At 43.2% G+C, this 18539-nt stretch overlaps 7 protein-coding genes across 7 annotated transcripts; 2 read left to right on the forward strand and 5 right to left on the reverse strand.

Annotated features, from left to right (window-relative positions):
• Positions 1-4012: 4012 nt before the first annotated feature.
• BGZ61DRAFT_486807 (uncharacterized protein) lies at positions 4013-5765 on the reverse strand (the record flags this gene model as incomplete). The annotated part of the gene is made up of 6 exons (XM_046249893.1): positions 4013-4026; positions 4181-4233; positions 4434-4689; positions 4789-5064; positions 5114-5195; positions 5652-5765. The coding sequence occupies 6 exons, from the start codon at positions 5763-5765 to the stop codon at positions 4013-4015; spliced, it is 795 nt and encodes a 264-aa protein (XP_046094623.1).
• A 152-nt stretch (positions 5766-5917) lies between these two features.
• BGZ61DRAFT_372894 (amino acid/polyamine transporter I) lies at positions 5918-7702 on the reverse strand (the record flags this gene model as incomplete). The annotated part of the gene is made up of 5 exons (XM_046242216.1): positions 5918-6030; positions 6087-6320; positions 6396-7007; positions 7066-7288; positions 7382-7702. 5 exons carry the CDS (start codon positions 7700-7702, stop codon positions 5918-5920), a joined length of 1503 nt encoding a protein of 500 aa, XP_046094624.1.
• Positions 7703-8490: 788 nt separating this feature from the next.
• Positions 8491-9431, reverse strand: BGZ61DRAFT_467186 (uncharacterized protein). The gene has a single exon (XM_046247742.1). It carries the CDS (start codon positions 9181-9183, stop codon positions 8527-8529), a length of 657 nt encoding a protein of 218 aa, XP_046094625.1. The 5' UTR covers positions 9184-9431; the 3' UTR covers positions 8491-8526.
• A 1183-nt stretch (positions 9432-10614) lies between these two features.
• Positions 10615-12843, forward strand: BGZ61DRAFT_541175 (uncharacterized protein; the record flags this gene model as incomplete). Its single annotated transcript, XM_046255009.1, has 5 exons — positions 10615-11113; positions 11175-11488; positions 11552-11971; positions 12039-12277; positions 12348-12843. 5 exons carry the CDS (start codon positions 10615-10617, stop codon positions 12841-12843), a joined length of 1968 nt encoding a protein of 655 aa, XP_046094626.1.
• Positions 12844-13001: 158 nt separating this feature from the next.
• Positions 13002-14170, reverse strand: BGZ61DRAFT_500395 (oxidoreductase-like protein; the record flags this gene model as incomplete). The annotated part of the gene is made up of 3 exons (XM_046251542.1): positions 13002-13291; positions 13355-13426; positions 13489-14170. The coding sequence occupies 3 exons, from the start codon at positions 14168-14170 to the stop codon at positions 13002-13004; spliced, it is 1044 nt and encodes a 347-aa protein (XP_046094627.1).
• A 594-nt stretch (positions 14171-14764) lies between these two features.
• BGZ61DRAFT_500396 (Alpha/Beta hydrolase protein) lies at positions 14765-15944 on the reverse strand (the record flags this gene model as incomplete). The annotated part of the gene is made up of 3 exons (XM_046251543.1): positions 14765-15331; positions 15399-15803; positions 15876-15944. The coding sequence occupies 3 exons, from the start codon at positions 15942-15944 to the stop codon at positions 14765-14767; spliced, it is 1041 nt and encodes a 346-aa protein (XP_046094628.1).
• A 528-nt stretch (positions 15945-16472) lies between these two features.
• On the forward strand, positions 16473-18308 carry BGZ61DRAFT_372992 (Alpha/Beta hydrolase protein; the record flags this gene model as incomplete). Its single annotated transcript, XM_046242222.1, has 5 exons — positions 16473-16663; positions 16738-17013; positions 17064-17257; positions 17292-17656; positions 17703-18308. The coding sequence occupies 5 exons, from the start codon at positions 16473-16475 to the stop codon at positions 18306-18308; spliced, it is 1632 nt and encodes a 543-aa protein (XP_046094629.1).
• Positions 18309-18539: the final 231 nt, after the last annotated feature.

Raw genomic sequence — 18539 nt, forward strand, 5'->3', positions numbered from 1 at the left:
AATTTAGGGATCTAATTGCATTGGGATTGAATCCCCTTCTACTGGCGCTATAGTATTATACGGCTAACTTTGTAGATCTCTGTAGCGTATTAGAGCTTTAATTTTAGGTTATTTTAAAGGGCCTGAAGTATAAGAAGGATTTTACTCTTAATATGAGGGTTAGATATATTTTATAGTTAAGAATTAATTAATTAAATAGAGATAATATAGGTAGAGGGATTTTTATTATACAAGCTTATTTATTATATAAGCTTATTATGTATGTTATAAATATATATTTTTAATCTTAAGAATTAAATCTTAATTAATTTTATAAATAAATATAATATAGTATTAATAGTATTATTTATACTGTATAAATAGCATTAAAATACAGTATAAATACAGTATTAATTATACTATTTATACTGTATAGAAAAGATATTAACCCCACTTATATTTGGAATTATTTTTAATTCCAAATTATTTTAACTTATAATCTGGATGCTTTGGAAAGTATAAGTATTTTAGGTATAAAGATTATACTAGAAGAAGGCTGCTTTTTTAGGCTTTTTTATAGTATATAATATGTTTCTATATCTTTAATGATTTTAAATTAAACTACCTTTAATTTCAAAGTAAAGACTTGATTTCAAAGCAGAATTACTCAGAATCTGCTGGATATTAGATGACAATAATAATACCACTAAAAAGCTGCTTTTTGGGGCTTTTTAATAGTATACTTATTGTCTAAGCTACAATAGCTAAATTTTGAGAAATTGTCTATAAAAAGCTAGAGACCCTCTGGTAAATTCTAAACTTATATATATCATCATTAATATAATATATACTATTATACACTATTATATACTATTTTACACTATTATCCCTTATCTCTTATCTTATTCTTTTATTTATAATTTATTTTATTTTTCTACTACTATATAACCTCTAATAATTATTATTAGTATAATATATACTATTATATACTATTATATACTATTTTATACTATTATCCCTTATTTCTTATTTTATTTCTTATTTATATATTCTTTATAAGAATATTCTTTTATTTATAATTTATTCTATTCTTCTACTATTTTATAACCTCTAATAAAACTTATCTTAATTACTAATTATAGCTATAGTTAATAAATATAATAATAAAAATAATAAATATTATAATAGTAGTAATTTCTTTAAATATCTTTATTAATATTAATTAACTTTTAATAACTTAATTCTTATACTTAAATAATATCTTATTTAAGAATAAATAGCCTACTTAAGCTACTTAAGCTAAGAATATATAATAAATTATAAGAAATTAACTAAAAATAAATTTTATTACTTTTATAACTTTTTAAATAATATTATTACTTAGCTAGATAATTTAATTAATAATAACTATAGCTACTATTTACTTCTATATATTATAGATTCTTCTACTAATCTTTTTAATTATACCTCTTAACTTAAGATTACCTATAATAGTAATACTTATCTAGCTGTAAAATAATATATATAATAAGTAAATATCCCAAATAAGTAAATATCCTAAAAATCCTAACTTCTAAAGTTAAAACCTTAATAAAATTATAATAATATAATTAATTAATTAAAACTAATTGCTATATTCTTCTTTAGAAATTTTAATTATAATTTAATAAGTTCTTATATTATAACTAGCCTTTCTATATATTTTATAGTATCTTTTTCTTAGTAGTACTAATCTTTATTACTTACTACTTCTTAATAATTTAGCTACTATTTATATATTAATATCTTTTTAATCTATTTTATTTCTTTTCTTATTTAAAGTTATCTTCCTCTATTTTATAAGTAAGTTCTTTTTACTTTATATTACTTATTAAGATTTATTTATCTATTAAAGAATTTAATTTTAGATTTTAATAATACTATTTAATATATTATTATTTTTATTCCTTAGAAAATAACTTAAGTATCTTAAGAATAATATTAAAGAGCTCTTTAATACCTTCTAACTTATTTTTTAAGATATTTAAATTATAAGCTAGCCTTAAATACTATCTTTAAAGTCTTTAAAATCTAAGAGTTAAAAAACTAATTTCCTCTTTAACTAGTATTAGAATTTATAGCTATATATTAAGCTTTAATATAATATTTTCTAAGTTTAAAGAAGTAAATCTAGCCTCTTAAAAACTCTCTTTAATATTACTTTTTATTATAGTAGCTTAGTAGGTAGTATAAAAAGCTAAAAAGAATTTAATTTTTAAAATATAAATTATAAAGTATTTAATTAACTACTTAATTTCTTAATTATAAGCTTTTTTAAGTAGCTTAAAGTACTTAATATTAAGAAGCTAAAGTAAATAAAATAAATAAAATAGTATATAAAATATAATAATATTATTCTATTTATAATATTTCTTAAAATTAATAAAATAGTAATTTTTATATTTATTAAGAATTAGAAGATAATAATAACTAGTTAATTAATTCTTTATATATTAATTAAAATACTTAAGCTACTTAAAATCTATCTTATTATTAATCTAGCTATTTTAAGTTATTATAATAGCTTAATTACCTAAAGATTACTTTTCTAATATTAATTAATAAGATAATATTAGCTTATAATTATAATAAATAGCTAGATTACCTAGTCTTTTATATTAATTATCTAAATAACTATAATCTATTTTTAATTTCCAGGCTAAATTAATTTTAAGTTTCTATACCTATTTATATCTATAATAACTATTCTACTTATAATTATACCTATTATAAAGCCAGTCTTATTAAAATTATAAATATTAACTAAATTAATATTATATTTTATAATTATATTTTCTATAAGCTAGAATTAATTATAAATAATAATTAGATCTTTATATTTAGCCCTCTAATAGTTATATTTATAAAAAAATATATCTTAAGCTTTAGTTATTACTTAATAAAGTTAGAAGCTTAGTACTTACTAATAGGTAATATATTGTAGTTAGTAAGCAGTTAATTAGCTATTTCTTTAATATTATATAGTTATAGAAGAAACCCTTATAAATCTAGATTAAGAATAAATTAAATAATAATCTATTCCTCTAAATTAAATAGCTTATATAACTTAGGGATAATATTATATTAAGACTATATATCTTTCTAATAGCACCCTAGCCTTTTATTACAGATATAGTAAATTAATATAGCATATTAAATACTTAATAATAAATTATTTTAAAGAGCTTAAAGAGTAAGAAGGATATTAGCCTCTTTATTAAATTGAGATATTTTAACAGTAGAAAGAAATAGAAAATAACACCTAACTTATTAACTTACCCTAGGGGAAATATACAGAAAGTTATTATATAGACATCTTAGCTAGTTAGCTTAAAGCTACACTAGATTATATATATAAGGTTGGATTAACCTAAGGCTTATATCTTCTAATAGGGAAGTATCTTATAAGATAGAATATTAAGTTAGTTATAGGAAAGTTCGCTAGCAAGGCATTAATAGGGCCTGCGGCAGCCCGATATCTAAGGGATGTTAAAGATGGAAGTTAGACAAGGAATATAGTAACGGCAAGAATGCTTAAATAAATCTCTTAAAAATGAAGGCAATTAATTAATAGACTCCCTAGCAGCCTCGAGCCCTTCCAGCCTCTCTAACTTCTAGGAAGAATCTCTAATAAAAGGAAAAACAATTATTTCCCCTAGTGATGGCACTAACCTCCCCTTTTAACCCCATCCGGGTTACTCTAGAGACATCCCCGCTAGCGACCAGCTAGCTTAAGTATCCCTAACTGCCTGTTATAATATATTTAGTAGTAGTAAATTAATTAATTAAATAGAAGAAAGAGAGATTAAGGGATTTTTAGGATATTTGCTTGTCTGGGATATTTGCTTATTATATACGTTATCTAATAAATTTATATTATTATAATTATTAGGTAGCTTATTAAATTACCTTAGAAAAATTCCTTAGTAGTAGTATATTACTAAGCCTTTATTTCTTAATAAGATATAGTATTAATAAGTAATTTATAAATAATCTAATTTAGAAAATCTATAATATTAATAGTATTTATAGTTTTCTCTCTTTCTTAACTATTATTAAACTGGATATTTAATAATATTTACAGCTCTTTACTATCTTTAATTATACTAATAATATATATCTTAAAATTAATACTCTAAGTAATAATTTTACCTAAACTAACTATTACTCCTAGAAAACCTTCTAGCAATAACAACTTCTATACTATATACCCAACTATTACTTTAAGTAGATCTAAGGTTTAATTAATATATTTATTTAAGTATTCTTCCTAGCTTTATATCCCCAGTACATACCAGATAATCCACTTAAATATATCTATCTTCCTAAAAAGTACTACTTATATTAGTACAACCAGGTCCTATTACCAGCCATCACTGCAGCAGTATAAGACCCAAATATACTCCAGTACATACCCAAAAGCTGCTATATCACCCAATTTAATTCCCGCGCCCGACAAGAGGGCATCTCCACGGAGCGCCTCAAGGACGGGAATGCAAATACCGACATCCTCGGCGCCGTCCAGTGCTGGGATGGAGAAGGTGAAAGAGAGATCAGGGGGAGAGGCAATAGAGGAGGCGGAATCCTCAGCAATAACGAAGCGGCTCTTCGCATCGTAACAAAACCAACCCGGTTCGTATTTCCGAGCGCGAGGGACAAGAAGAGGATCGTCTGACCCGATAGTTAGCAAGTTCTACATCAAATAGCAAACAGAGGGATTGTACAGGTATGTGGTTACAATTAGGAAGAGTCCCACTGAATAACACTCACTCTCACCGGCAGAAATAGAATCGTCAGTGACGGTTTCGATAGGGTCCGAAGAAAATGAGGCACCGAACCAAGGCAGAAATCCCCTGAAGCGAGGCACAGGTTCCGGCAGAGATGGGACGCCGAGGAAGAGAGTGAGCTCGTGGAAGGTGCAGGATGCCCAGGAAACGTAGGTCAGGGTGATTCCTTCCGCGGCAGTATCCCGTTGTGATATGAGAGAAAATTGACTCCTGTCTCTAGGAGTAGAACTGGGAACCGGAGAGGGAGCACGTCGGCTGGCTGTTATTGATGAGGCTCTCCTGGTTGTGGAGCAGTGATTGTGGCGTACAGGTTCTTGGTGGCTCTTCAGGTGCGGCGTAAGTGGCAGTGAAATTCAGGCGTCTTCTGTGGCGGTGAAACCGGTGGCAGTGCTAGTGTGGCGTCAGGGGTGGTGGTTCCCGAGGGGGCGGAAGGAACCCGAGGGGGCGGAAGGAACCCGAGGGGGCGGAAGGAACCCGAGGGGGCGGAAGGAACCCGAGGGGGCGGAAGGAAGATCCTTTCGGAACGAAAGGCAATGGCAAAGGCATTTGCTATTTTGGGTATTCCTGAACGCGGCATTAAGCCGGAAGGAGAAGGCGCCACGCAGTTAGGCCCTCGGAACGAATTGTCCGTTATGAACTACCGAGAAGAGCTGCCGGAGTTGCAGCCATCCAACATTGGTTGTACGAGATGTTTCTATTGTATGAGGGAGGGCGATCAGAGAAATCCGCCTAAGATGGGCATGACTGAAATAGTTGATTACATTCCACGATGACCAACAACATGTAATTTTACATCTTATAGTAAGAAATCATCTTAGTGCGGAGCCTTCTCTTCAGACAGCTGACTCTGGGAAGAAGCAATATGAAGAGGCCATGTGGGATCTTGTGCTCTGAAGATGTTGCTTGGATTCGGATGTTATGTGGCGTAATCGTTGATGTCACACCCACATAGTCACACATTGTCGCTGGGTAACGGTTTAGCGTGAAAGGCGTTATTAGGCCTTTCTTTTATAATTAAAGCGGTCTGGTATTCGTTTCTTGTCTTTAATAACAGAGTTTCTATTACCGCAGAGTCGTCATACTGTAATGATAACTCTGGGAAAACACTTCCTTTAATAGTCACTGAAGCTAGCCAGTATAGGACCTAAAAAGCGAGTTCTAGCAAACAAGAACCAGTTTACAACAGCGAGCATAAAGGCTCCCGCGACAACCACAATGCCATAGTCTACAGGGTAGGATGTTAGTGTTTTGGCGATTCATCTTCCGAGGGTCATGACTTACTCATAGTGGTAACAGTCGGGTTTCTAACAGCGGGGAAGAGAAACACGGGCACAGCAAGGGTGGCAAATAAAACAGTGACAATATTAGCAATCCAACCCATCAATGACGGAACTTTGAAAGTTCGACCCGTGGGAAGAACGGCCGAGGAACGTTTATAGTAGAGAAGAAATACTGTTGGGATAGCCATGGTGATTTGCTGGAAGATAACAGTTACTCCAATAATGGAGTTGAATGCTAGGACCCGAGTTAACCAAGATCTGTAGAGAGCGGGAAGCTAACCGCGAGCGGGCATGATATCTTTATACGTACCAAGTGATGAGAATAAGTAGAGACATCCAATGAGGAACATGATGGATGCGTTGACTACCAGCGCCCAAATAGGAGCGTTGAGTTCTTTATTGGTTTTAGTGAGATACCGATCAAATGGCAGGCCTTTGTCTTGCGAAAGGCACCATGTCATCATGGAAGCTACTTGAGTACAGGCGATTGTGCCGACAGGTAGAAGGAACATGGTGATGCTGGTGAAAACGATCGGAACAGTGGTGGTAGAGGAAGCTTGTGACCAGAGCTCAAAGAGGGGAAATCCAGAGGGGGATGCCAAGACGGCATCAAAGTCAGAGATGCAATAAAGCATCGCTAGGATAAACGCCAAGGAGGTCACAAATGATATGGTAAGAGCAGTTAAAATCGTCCGTGGGACCACTTTTCCCGCGTTCTTTACCTCTTCTACAAGGTGTATGGCGCCGTCAATAGGACAAAATGCCACAACGGGAGCTGTGAGGGCAATTAGAAACTGCATGCCAGCTGGCCACCCGGATAACTCGGTGACCGTTGTCCAAACAGTTTCTGAATCTTGCTTGGTCTTCTGCATTGCCAAAGTGGCAATCGTGAAGCCTAAGAAGGCAGACACACTGAAGATGACTGGAAGTAACATCGTTAGCCGTCGGGGGGCGCTTTCACCAATGGATATGCAACATACAACCAAAGGAGTAGTATTTCGGCAGAAGTTTCTTTCCAAAAATATTGGCCAAGAGGCTCAATAAGTTGTTGGCCTGAAATATTAAGAATGAATGCCATCCCTTTGGCGCGAATGACGGGTTGGCATTCATTATCAGGGCGTAAACGCAGAATATTACAGCACTAGCACTTGAGGAGCTCATCCCTATCCAGGAGAGCCAACTGACGAAGCCGCAGTAGTAGCTCTGGAGAGAGGATGAGTTAGTCGAAAACGCTTTGTTTTGGTAATGCATCATAGGAAGGCGCGCCATGAATGCGTTTCGTGACTCTGAACTTACTACAGGTTTGTTGATCTTAGAAGGTGCCATTAAATAGGCCCAATGGTATTGACCACCAGTAGTAGGATAAGCCGAGACCAATTCCGCGAGCGTCAGGGCAATGCAAAAGTAGATGGGGGTAATAGCGAGGAGACCCCATACGGTGTTCATCGGACCGTAGGATAGGGAAATGCTCATGGTCGCTGCAATGACCAACCAGCTATTGTTGACGTTGAATCCTGCAGCCAGGATGCTTAACCAACCCATATCTTTCTTAAAGGGTGTCGAGCCGCTGAGCTGTACCGTAAACGCATCCACCTCATCCTCGGCCTTGTCCTCCATCCCTTCCTGGAAGGATTGTTGATGGCAGGGCGATTTCTTAAGCGCTGTGCCATCGTCAGCTCCATTGAGAAAAGGAGTGGTGCGACTTTGCGGAGTACACCATTCAACATACAAGATTTGCCACCCATTTTAACGCATGGTTCGGCATCGGCAGCAGTCTTGGTATCCGCCATGATTTCGGGTCAATGGAAATTGAGTCGGAGAAAAGCTGGGATGGGATGATGAACAAGACGAAAAGCTTGGCCACCAAGGATGGCATGACGCCCTTGAAGTAGTTTTGCAACCGAAGCGTTATGGAGGCCTGAACTGCAGAGCCACGTTGATACGGAGGTGTTTTTTGTGTAGATGTCAGATAGGAAGCCGGCCCCGAGGGCGAGGGCATGGTGAGCTGAGCCCCGTCCTCGTGCGGGGATCGGAAGCCGCATTTTAGTTTCCGGTGTGTGTGCGCCCACTGAGGAGTCGGCTGATAGAACAAATGGCTGAAGTTAGCGGAGGTCCGGCCGTATGTTCCATCCACCTACCCTACGTGCAACACCTGCCGGAAAAGAATTGTCCACAACTGACACCGGAAATGCCCACGGCTATACAACTACAATCTCAGAAAGAACGACGACCGTCGGAGGGCTAAGTATCAGAATTGAAGTCATTATACACAGGCTCTGGCCGACGAAACAGATGTAAGGATTCACTCTCGGGACCCCATTAAGAACTAATACATTGACTCTCTGGGGTCTGAATTTATGCATAATTTCTGGTGAGGATGGATGCACATCAAGATATGATTAAGCTCAATTGATGGCCTTGGACGAAATACAATGCCCGTCTCACAGAGTCTTCTTTTCAACATAGTAGTCCTCGTACGTTGGCTTATATCCCAAAACCCATCTCCCAAAAAAGCCCATCCCATGCATAAAGACATTGCTAGCGACGAGCCCTAACCCTTTGGGAGCAATAGGCAAGCCTAGCGGGGTATCGCTGTTCTGCAAGAACACCATTAATTGGAAGAGACTTGGTTTCTGACCAGCCTTTCTGCAGTCATCCAGGTAACCAAAGAAGTTCCGGAAGAAGCGTTCCTCGCCTTCAACATCTTCAGGTGTGAGTGAAACGTCCAGAACAAGCGGTGCAGTGGTGGACGCATTTTTGATGGTGTGATATTGCTTTGGCGGAACGAAGGCTGTCTTGAGGCCATCGGGGGCTTCCGCGGAGAGCGTCTTCCAAGGTTGGTCGGCGGTATCTTTGAAGAGATTGCATGTGCCTGAGACTATGCGGAAGTGCTCGGTCTGGTGGATGTGGTAATGAAAGGGAGGCACCATAATAGAAGGACTGTCCTTGTTAAAAGGAGGATGTTTGTTTCTCAGCAGGTAATTAGATGTTGACGACGTGCGAAACTCGAGCGACGAAGCACCATCCTCGTAGATGATGGGATTTTCGCCAGCCCGATTGGTCCTGGGAGGCAAAGGAGCACGCAGGAAAGACAGCATTGCTTGAGATTGGAGGTGAGGCCGGTAATTCGACGAGTAAATGTGAAATTGCGAAGGTCGACAGAGGATCAATGGCGGTTGGATACGTGACAAGGAGTGAGCGCGGGGGGTTAGGGTTAGAGGCTCTGGCCTTTGACTCAACCCGTCATACTGTACGCCACTAGGAACCGAGCGCCAATTAATAATCTCCTCGTACCGAGAGGTTTAGAGCGCGCGCGCGCGCGGAGGAGGCGGAGGAGAAAACTGGCCGAACTGGCCGGAGCTGGGAATCCGGTTTCCGCCCCACATCAGAAGTACCGTTACAGATTGCTTGTCAGAGTGCTTATCCCCGACCATTTACGTAAAAGGGAATGGGAGAGCGGGGTTTAGGTCACTCGTGTGATACGCCTCGTAATTATCAACCCTTGCCTCTCCAGGGAAAGCTCTTTATCGAACCCGGAAACCACAATAGAAACCACTGGTTTTTTGATAACTGTTTGATAGGCAGGGTCAAATTGAGCCTGGCGTGCTGATATGCTGAACGACATGAGCGAAGGTGTACTATGTAGAATATATGCACCAGCCGTTCGGGTTCGGTTTGGCGGCTATCACCTCTCGCCAGCCACGGCGACCTTGCTTCGTCGGTAAACTGGATTGTCACTGTACACTCGGCGCTGTCCACACAGGGACCTGGGATTGGTTATCTTCACGATAGATCCGGTGGCGCTGCGCTAACTTCGCGCGTACTGTAGAGAGCTGTCGGTGATTTGGCTGCGAACTGCCCCTGTTTCTCCATATTTGATAACACTCTAATTGGTCCCCGCATTTTCAATCCAAGCCGACGAAGTGTCGTTTGGGTCCTATCAGCATTGGCTTAGGGCAGGCGACCCCACTCAAACTACCTCCACCTGACAGCTACATGGACTGCTCTTGAACTCCCTCCCTAGTAAGTTATTGACGCCCTTGTCATCCATCCCGTTTTCAAGCCGTCCCAAAGTGCATCACATCAGACCATATTAGACTCCCTCGGCATCGGCCTGATCATGTCTACCGTGGATTCCGTCCCAGCACCCCGTGTGTTACCCGCCGTGAGGATCCCTGAGCGAGAGCTTCCGAATGAGCTGCCACGACTGACTTCATGCATAGTGTGATCACTGCCACGCGAAGAAGGTAACAATCTCCCTGCCTAGGAACCTTCCGTTAAGGGAACATGACGTTGACTCTTGCCTGGTCGGATCCAGACTCGATGCGATCGACAGGATCCCTGTGGAAACTGCGTAACCGGAAAATTGACTTGTCTTCGCCGGCGTCCCCGACAGGTGTCGCAAAACAAGAATAAGTGCGCCCATTCAGCCTTTCCATCAACTGAATATCCGTGACTAATCCCATCCTACCAGTGAGAGTCTTGATGCCGTACTGGAACGTATGTCTCGACTAGAAGAGACAATCAAGATGTCGTCCGCCTCCGCTAAAACAGTCTCACCGGCGCGCAGGAGCTCGACGGCCACAACAGTCCCCTCGGAAATCTTCAGCCAGGTGTCAGATATGGCACATATGGGAACACCGGAGTCAAGGCAAGTGTGTGAAACCATTGGCTATCCGGCGCAACGGAAGAGACAGGAGCCATCTCCATCCTCTCCGAGTGAGGGCAGTCCCAAAGACCAGCATCAGCCGCAAAAGAAGCGGTCGCGGAAAGGGAACGACGAAGAAGAAGGCCAGAGTCCCGAGGACAAGATGCTAGCGAATCTTGACCTGAAAAGGTATCTGCGGCTGGATCCCCAGAATTGTGATATTGATAAGGAACGCCAGAGCGTCATTGAGTCGGCCATACTCCTCGCCAAGAGTGTGGCTATGGCGGAGCCGCAGCTCAAACTGAACCGGGAATGCCGTCCCAACTTTTATAACCCTTCAATGTATCCAAGCGCCGAGTTTCTGCATCTATTGCTGCATGGTACGTCTTGTCAAATCTCCAATACCATTGTCCGGTCCACGGCGTTGACCGAAGGTACCAGAATCCTCCAAAAGCTCCACACTCTCGTACTCTCTCGTACATTTTTCAACTATATCCCAGCCACTAATCGAGGAGATGACTTTCTCTCTGATCAATTGCACTGTCCATGGCCAGAAGAGGATACAATATCTCATCTGTGTTAACCATGTGGCACATGCTTTTCTCATGGCCTTTTCATCCGCCGCAAGCCGCGGCATGCGCCAGCAACTAAGGCACTCTCAACAGAAGTATCGCGATAACATGATGACGACGATTGCCCACCTTGATACCGAAGTCCGACCAGATAGAACGTTGATGTATGCTCTTCAGTCTGCGGTACGTCGATTTTAGCACCCCCATCTCGAAACCACGCCCCTAACACGGTTCTCTGGCCCAAAGGCCATGTTGATGCAGGAAACCGGTCGAATGCGACAATGTTGGCGATTCAACTCATTAGCATGCCAAGTCGGCGCCATCATCACTCAGAATCCCTCAGCGACCAGGGATACCGAAAGTGCGGACGAGATCAAGTTGTTGCGCATTACTTGCATAAGGGCTTACGCTTTCAACTCGGCCTTATCCGCCAACATATATCAGCCAGCATGCTCAGCAAAATTGGACATTGATCGATCTGTGTTGGATACAGAAAATCCAGAGGATGCTGTGCTGGAAACCTTATTGTCCTTTGCCGAGGTCCAGGAGGTAATTATCCAGGAAACGAAGAGTTGCACCAGCCACCAGCAGAGGTATCAAATGAACATTGAACGAGTGGCAAGCCTCAAGCATCAAATGAGGAAAATTCGGCTGAAAATCGAAGAGGTACGTGTCTCGTCTACCTAGGTATATGTTGTCTACTTTGCCTACTAACGGCATGCCATCATCGTAGTATCGGGCAGAATCTCGATCTGCAACAGACGACTTTCTCCAATTTGAGTGGCTCACTATCGATTTTGTCTTCTACTCCATGATGACATCAATCATCCGCCTCGGTGCTACAGCGAACGACTCTCACGCACATTTTTCATGTTTGGAGAATGCCCGCAAGTGTTTGTTCACCCTTAAGAACCTACTCGAATCTTTAGACCAGTGCGCGAACCCTGACCTCTACGCATGCTCTTTGGCCTGGTAAGTGCGAATTTCCAGAAGAAGACTCCGAAAAGAGTTCTCCATTTAACACTCGCATTTCCACTGATAGGGTCATTCCATTATTCCCGTTGCGCCCGCTCTACTTTGTCTTCACCAACGTTGTCGCGACATCCGACGCCCTCGACCTCAAAATTCTCCAAGACGTGGCAAAAGGATTGTCCAGAAGAATCGACACAAATCCTTCCATCTTTGAAATCCATCGACTGTCTGTCTCCCTTATTGACCTTTACACAAGCTACGCCGATCGAGTCATGCACTCGCTGGAAACGCAGCGCCCACATATGGCAACCCCGTCCACCCCAGGACAAAATCAAGTAGCCGGCAAGGACCCGGAACCCAGGCATCACAGGCCAATACCATCATCACTCCTTTTCGGCTCTCAACTCGATAATGAGCTCGTGGGAGAGGTTTCTCGTGTTGACACCCCCTTCAACTCCGCCGAGAATCAGCCACATGAGATGCCTCCATGGGATGCTTCTTTTTTCGAACAACAAATTGATTGGGACCTGTTCTGCGCTCAGCCCATTCGGAATATTTTTCAATGACTCGTGTGCATAGGCTGGCAGGGAGCTTTTGAGAGGGCAATTATCGATATGGTAGGCGACTTTTGCGGCTACAAAGCGAAGACGTAGCATGCGGTAGCCATTGGACACTTGTATCATGAAGTCGGAATGAAGCTTGCGCGCAAATGAGTTTCCTAAGCTTACAAATTCAAAAGAGCCTTTCCAACATTGTTACCCTCAAAGAGCTCCACAAGACCCTGGGCAGCCTGGTCGATACCGTTGGTCTCACTTAGGACCGGTTTAAAGCTGCCCTCTGCAATCCACTGACTGACCACTTCTTGATGCTTGGCCCGGTAGGCACCACCCATGTGCTCGTCAAAGACACTTAATCCCCGCCACATCAGTCTCTTACCGACAATCATGCTGGTGTTGCGAATTCCGTACTGCTTACTCGGAGGAGTGCTGTATTGCGAAGCGTAGCCACAGGCGACTAGTGAACGGACTTGTGAGAAAGATCACCACCCATGAAATATCATCCAGGATTTAAACATACCGATCCTACCCCAGTCTTTCAAGCATGAGATAGCAGCCTCTAACTGCTCGCCGCCGACGTTGTCGTAATAGACTATCCCTTGGTCAGAACTATTTCTACTTCAAACAAGGCAATTCTTCGTAGGATTTACTCACTGTCCACGCCATTTGGTGCCAGTCGTTTGAGTTGTGACAGAATGTCCCCATGTCGGTAGTTGAACCCTCCATGAAACTTGAAGATATCGGTCAACAAACGAAGCTTTTCATCGCTTCCGACGCTGCCGATGACAGTGAGCCCCTCGTGGAGTGCCAATTGTCCAACTATCTGGCCAACCGCGCCGCTAGCGGCAGAGATGAAGATGGTTTCTCCCTTTTTAGGTTGTCCAATCTCGTAGAGAGCTGAGTAAGCCGTCAAACCAGGCATTCCTAACGGGCCAAGAAAGAACTTCAAATCTAAATCATGAGGATTCTGAATTGGAACGAATTGATTAGCGTCATCTGGTCCCAGCGACACATATTCCTGAATTGAACCCATCCCGACTACAACATCGTTGGCATGGAATCGCTGGTTATCCGAGCGCAAGATACGGACGATAATGCCGTTAGGTATGACGCTCCCGACGGGGAGAGGCTCAAATCCATCTCTTGCGTCCTCAAGCTTAACCAAACGGTGTCGTAGATATGGATCAAACGAGGCATGAAGAACACGGCCGGTGAAGCCGCCCTCGGGTGGTGAAGAAGAGAGGTTGAAGTCACTCTGTCGGATCACGAGGTGTTGTCCAGCGACTGGAACGCCTTCTGCGACCTGGGATAAAACAAGAGCCTTATTTTGTACCATGCTGTTCGATTGGTACCTCGGTCTGACTGAATTATTGTTCCTCTCTTGTTCGGGGGGGAGGTGACAGTGATTCTCCCACAGATCATATAGCATTTGAATCCGGCTTGGACCTGGAGCTTCGAGGATCAACGGTAGATTATCCCGGAAGCGTGTTCCGGTTTCCGGCTTCATTGTAGCAGTGGTAGCGCATTCCACCGTCCGAAGGACCAGCCGCTTCCGACTGACTAGTAAGCGCGTTATTTTCTCCATCCAAAGCCAAGGATGCAGCCCAGAATGTTGATGACAAATCTCAGTGGCAAAACCGAACAAGGATGCCACCGGAGGCCTTTTCGCCGAGGAATGGGTTGGTAGAACGCTGGAGGTTGGGTGTATAGGATTCTGGCCATTCAAGCAGCCTAACCACTCCCTTAAAAAAGAAATATCCGGGATAAGTGTTCTTCAGCGTACTACCGTCTCATTAATACTGAGACTATCTCTGTTGGGGCCATTCCACTCTTCTCCATGAGTTCAAATCGAGTAATTACATTTGAAACACCCAATTCAAGATTGTCCAATTAGTAGGAACACACTCTAACTAATACCCTTTCTCGCCCCCTACAATGCCCGAAGGAGCCATCCTAACCCAGACAGCGTGTCTTGTGGGTACTTTTTGCTTGAGGAATGAGCTGGGTAATTAGGAACAAACATATGAGGAAGCCCAGGATAAATGTCGACCCTAGTTTCAATACCATAACCCTTCCGGAGCACACGCTCGTAGATCAACCCCTCATCTCGGAGCACGTCCAGGCCGCAAATCTGAAAATAAGTCCGCGGTAAACCTGCATGGCTCTCTTCCCCTCCAGGCCAATTTATGGGGCTCCATATATATGACTGAACATTCGGTGCATAGGCTTCCGTATACATGTCCATAAATGCCTTGTTGAGCACCGGGGCCGTAGCGTTTTGGTTGCGACTTTTATAGAGAGGAAGATACTTTTCTGGGACGACTTCCGGTGCTAAAACCAATGGGACGTTGAGATAGACACCAGTCAATGGAGGGCTTAACCCTTCGTCCCTGGCAAGGTGGGAGAGGACGACGGCGATATTACCACCGGCTGAAGTCCCGCCCAGCACAAATCCCTTCGAAGCATCTGCCCCGAGACTAGCCAGATTTCCGCTGATCTGACATCAATCAGCATCACGATGTGGAACTTCTGACCAGCGTGTAGTTCACGAAATCAGCACTCACCCAGTTCAAAGCATCCCAGCAGTCATTCGTTGCCGTGGGGAACTTGTGCTCTGGGGCCAGCCTATAGCTCAAACTAACGGCAACACAGCCATAAGCTTGCACTGCTCTGACACAAGTCGCGCCATCCATTTCCGGGCATCCATAGCAGAAGCCGCCGCCGTGGATCAGAACAAGCAGAGGCCGAGGAGCATTTGCTACGTCGTGGGGTTGATAAACCAATGCCCGTTGAGCACCACCATCTCGCCGTGGAATCTGGATTTCCTTGCTCGTCACGAGAGCACCAACAGTAGCCAGGGCCGCGTCAGCAACGGCTTTGTATTTGGGATACCAAGCCTCGCGGGTCGAGACGATGGCATTCATATCGGGCGTCTTTCGAAACGCGGGATTGGCGTCATTCTCAATCAACTAGGACCTAGTAAGTATCTCCCACGGTTGACATCAGAATGATGGTATAGAGTCAGAACATCCTTTACCCACCTCCTTCAGCTCGCTGTCTATCCGCCCCCATCGCGGCCATGTAGCTGAATCTTCAATAGTGGCAACCATTGTCGCAATTCGTTGACAGAGCAATCTAATTTGACGCAAGAATTTTCAGGGAAGCGAAAGTCAAAGAAACAGTAACCACACAATCATACTAATGTGAAAATTGTGGCAACGCTAAACAATAAACAGGCCTGGGCAATCAAGAGAATTAATTTGGGAATGATTGACTGCCGCAGGCTGGCTAGCGGGCTTCCGGAGTGGGCTTGAGCGGTCACGGATGCCGGCCGGACTCGGACTCCGGGACGCCCGGCCGGACCGAAGAACTCGGCCTCTAGTCCCCGTCACCAGTGGCCGTCACTGCCAAGGCAGGCGAAGAGGCACAAAGATGAGTTTTCACTAAGAGTTGTACCATCCTTATAGAGAACTCATTTCCCAGGTTTATGTTTTGTCAGGAAGCAAAACATCATTCAGCGCCGTCCTAAGCTACCTTGTTTGCAGTTCAGAGAAGCCAACTGTTCCTACAAAAAGCTGGTCTGGTTACTTCCAAGTCACTCTCCACGAATCAATAATTATTGCTCGAATTGATCCACAATGGATGCGCAGACACCAGCTGGATCACCCAGCCCGTTGCACCACGCCGCCATTGGACAGATCCAGGGTAAGTATGGCAAAGGCGTGGTGCAATATTTGGGAATCAAGTACGCGTCGCTGGAGGACCGACTCGCCGAGCCACAGGTGATGGAATATTCTGGCGAGGAGGAAATTGATGCCACAAGACATGGGTATGTGCTCTCCACTCTTTTGACGGACAGTCTGGTGCTGTCCGTGATTCCGTTTGACCGACTGAGAAACCAAGGCCACCCGTGCTGGTCCCCTCCAAATCCGCCGAAATGGAGATGGGGTTCATCCAGCAGCAAATCCCCGAGCTGAACATTCCGAACATGTCTGATCTTGATGGCTTGAACCTGAACATAACAGCACCGATCGACGGCGGAGAGGCCCTCCCCGTTATCGTTTATATCCATGGCGGTGGCTTCACCTTCGGCTCGTCATCATATCCGCATTATGATCAGAGCAAAGTCATAGAGCTCTCAGCTATCATGGAGCAGCCTTTAATCGCCATAAATTTCAAGTGAGCCTTATAAAAGCAGTCTGAAATCACTTGCTAAGCCCCTTTGGCAGCTATCGCCTTGGAATCGCGGGATTTCTCACGTCTCAGGAACTGCGTAGTGCAGGCTACAAATCAAATCGAGGTCTCCTTGACCAACGCGCCGCTTTAGCATGGACCAAGAAGTATATTTCGGGGTTTGGAGGTGATCCTGAAAGAATTGCAGTAGCCGGCCAAAGCGCTGGCGCGGGTGAGTCTGCACCTCTCGGTGTTTAATGGCCAGGTCTAACACGAACACAAAGCCTCCGTGAATTTCTTAATGTACTCTGAGGAAAAACTATTTCATCAGGCCATCCTTCTTGGTGGCTCGTTTCTGATGATGAAACCCGTAACCACGGACGCTGCCGAGCAAATATACCACGCCGTCATCCAGACCCTAGGGTTGGACAATCTCACGCCGGCTGAGAGAGTGAAATCGTTGCTCATGATGCCCCAGGAGCAGCTGGTAGCTCAAATCTCCAAGGAGATGACCTCATTGGGCCCAACATTGGATGGGACACTTATTCCAGCGGCGGCAACCTTTTCTTGGCTTGGCGATCAATTCGTCTTGTCGGTTCCCGGCTTCAGGTGGTGTGAGCGGCTACTCTCAATAGAGAGCCAATATGATGTGAGAACATGTTGAACAACTATATTCCGCCAACTAACTCAGCTAGGGCACAATCTTTGCGCTTGTCAACTTGAATTTTCGGAAGCAAGGTATCAGGGATGCCTTCAGCAACTACGTCCATGAAGGTCTGGGTGGCGACGCTGCGTTGAAGCTGCTTGGCTTCTACGGCATACACAGCGCCACTACAGATTCAGAAGCCCTTGGCTCTATCACCCAATTCATCACAGACATCGCTTTTTATGCACCTTCCGTGAAGCTGGCTGAGGCGTGGCCTGGAGCTGCCTTCCTTGGTCATTTCAACGAGAGTAATCCGTGGGATGGACCATACAAAGGAAAGACAAACCATCTGTTAGACATTGCCTATCTTTGGGGTAACTACAATCAATCATACACCCGCCAGAACTGGACAGTCGCGCGAACGCTTGCCGAAAACGTCGTCAGCTTCGTGTCGGAGGAAGACAGCTTACCCGAGTTCAAGTCGAAACAGCCACTCGTGACGGTTTACGGACCTAGCGAAGAAAACATCTCGAGTTATAGAGTAGCATGGAACGATGAAGGAACGCGTAGGAATAGTGCAATCTTTCAGCTGGCTGAAGAAGCTGGCGGGCTCGACAAGTTGTTGGAAGCTGCACAAGGCTTTCTGAAGGCATAAATAGTGAAGATATCGCCTCTATTTGATCGTGTGTAAAGTGAATTAATCTTTCATGTCGTGGTTTGGTATTTGTCGCTGAGTAGAGTACTCATCATCCATAGGACCGTTTCCTGCAAAGGCGGATGTGGTCTCGCCGATGGTTTGTAACCCATTAGCTCTATTCGCAAACTTGGTTGCCTTAGATACGTAATTAGTTGAAAACATTATGAAAATGAACCGGTCTCCAAAACA

This window comes from Ilyonectria robusta (assembly GCF_021365365.1).
Source record: "Ilyonectria robusta strain PMI_751 chromosome Unknown BGZ61scaffold_55, whole genome shotgun sequence".
NCBI classification, from domain to species: domain Eukaryota; kingdom Fungi; phylum Ascomycota; class Sordariomycetes; order Hypocreales; family Nectriaceae; genus Ilyonectria; species Ilyonectria robusta.

Bases quoted from the DNA above. Each gene is read 5' to 3' on its own strand.
- BGZ61DRAFT_467186 (XM_046247742.1), bottom strand. From the start codon at position 9,183: ATGCTGTCTTTCCTGCGTGCTCCTTTGCCTCCCAGGACCAATCGGGCT.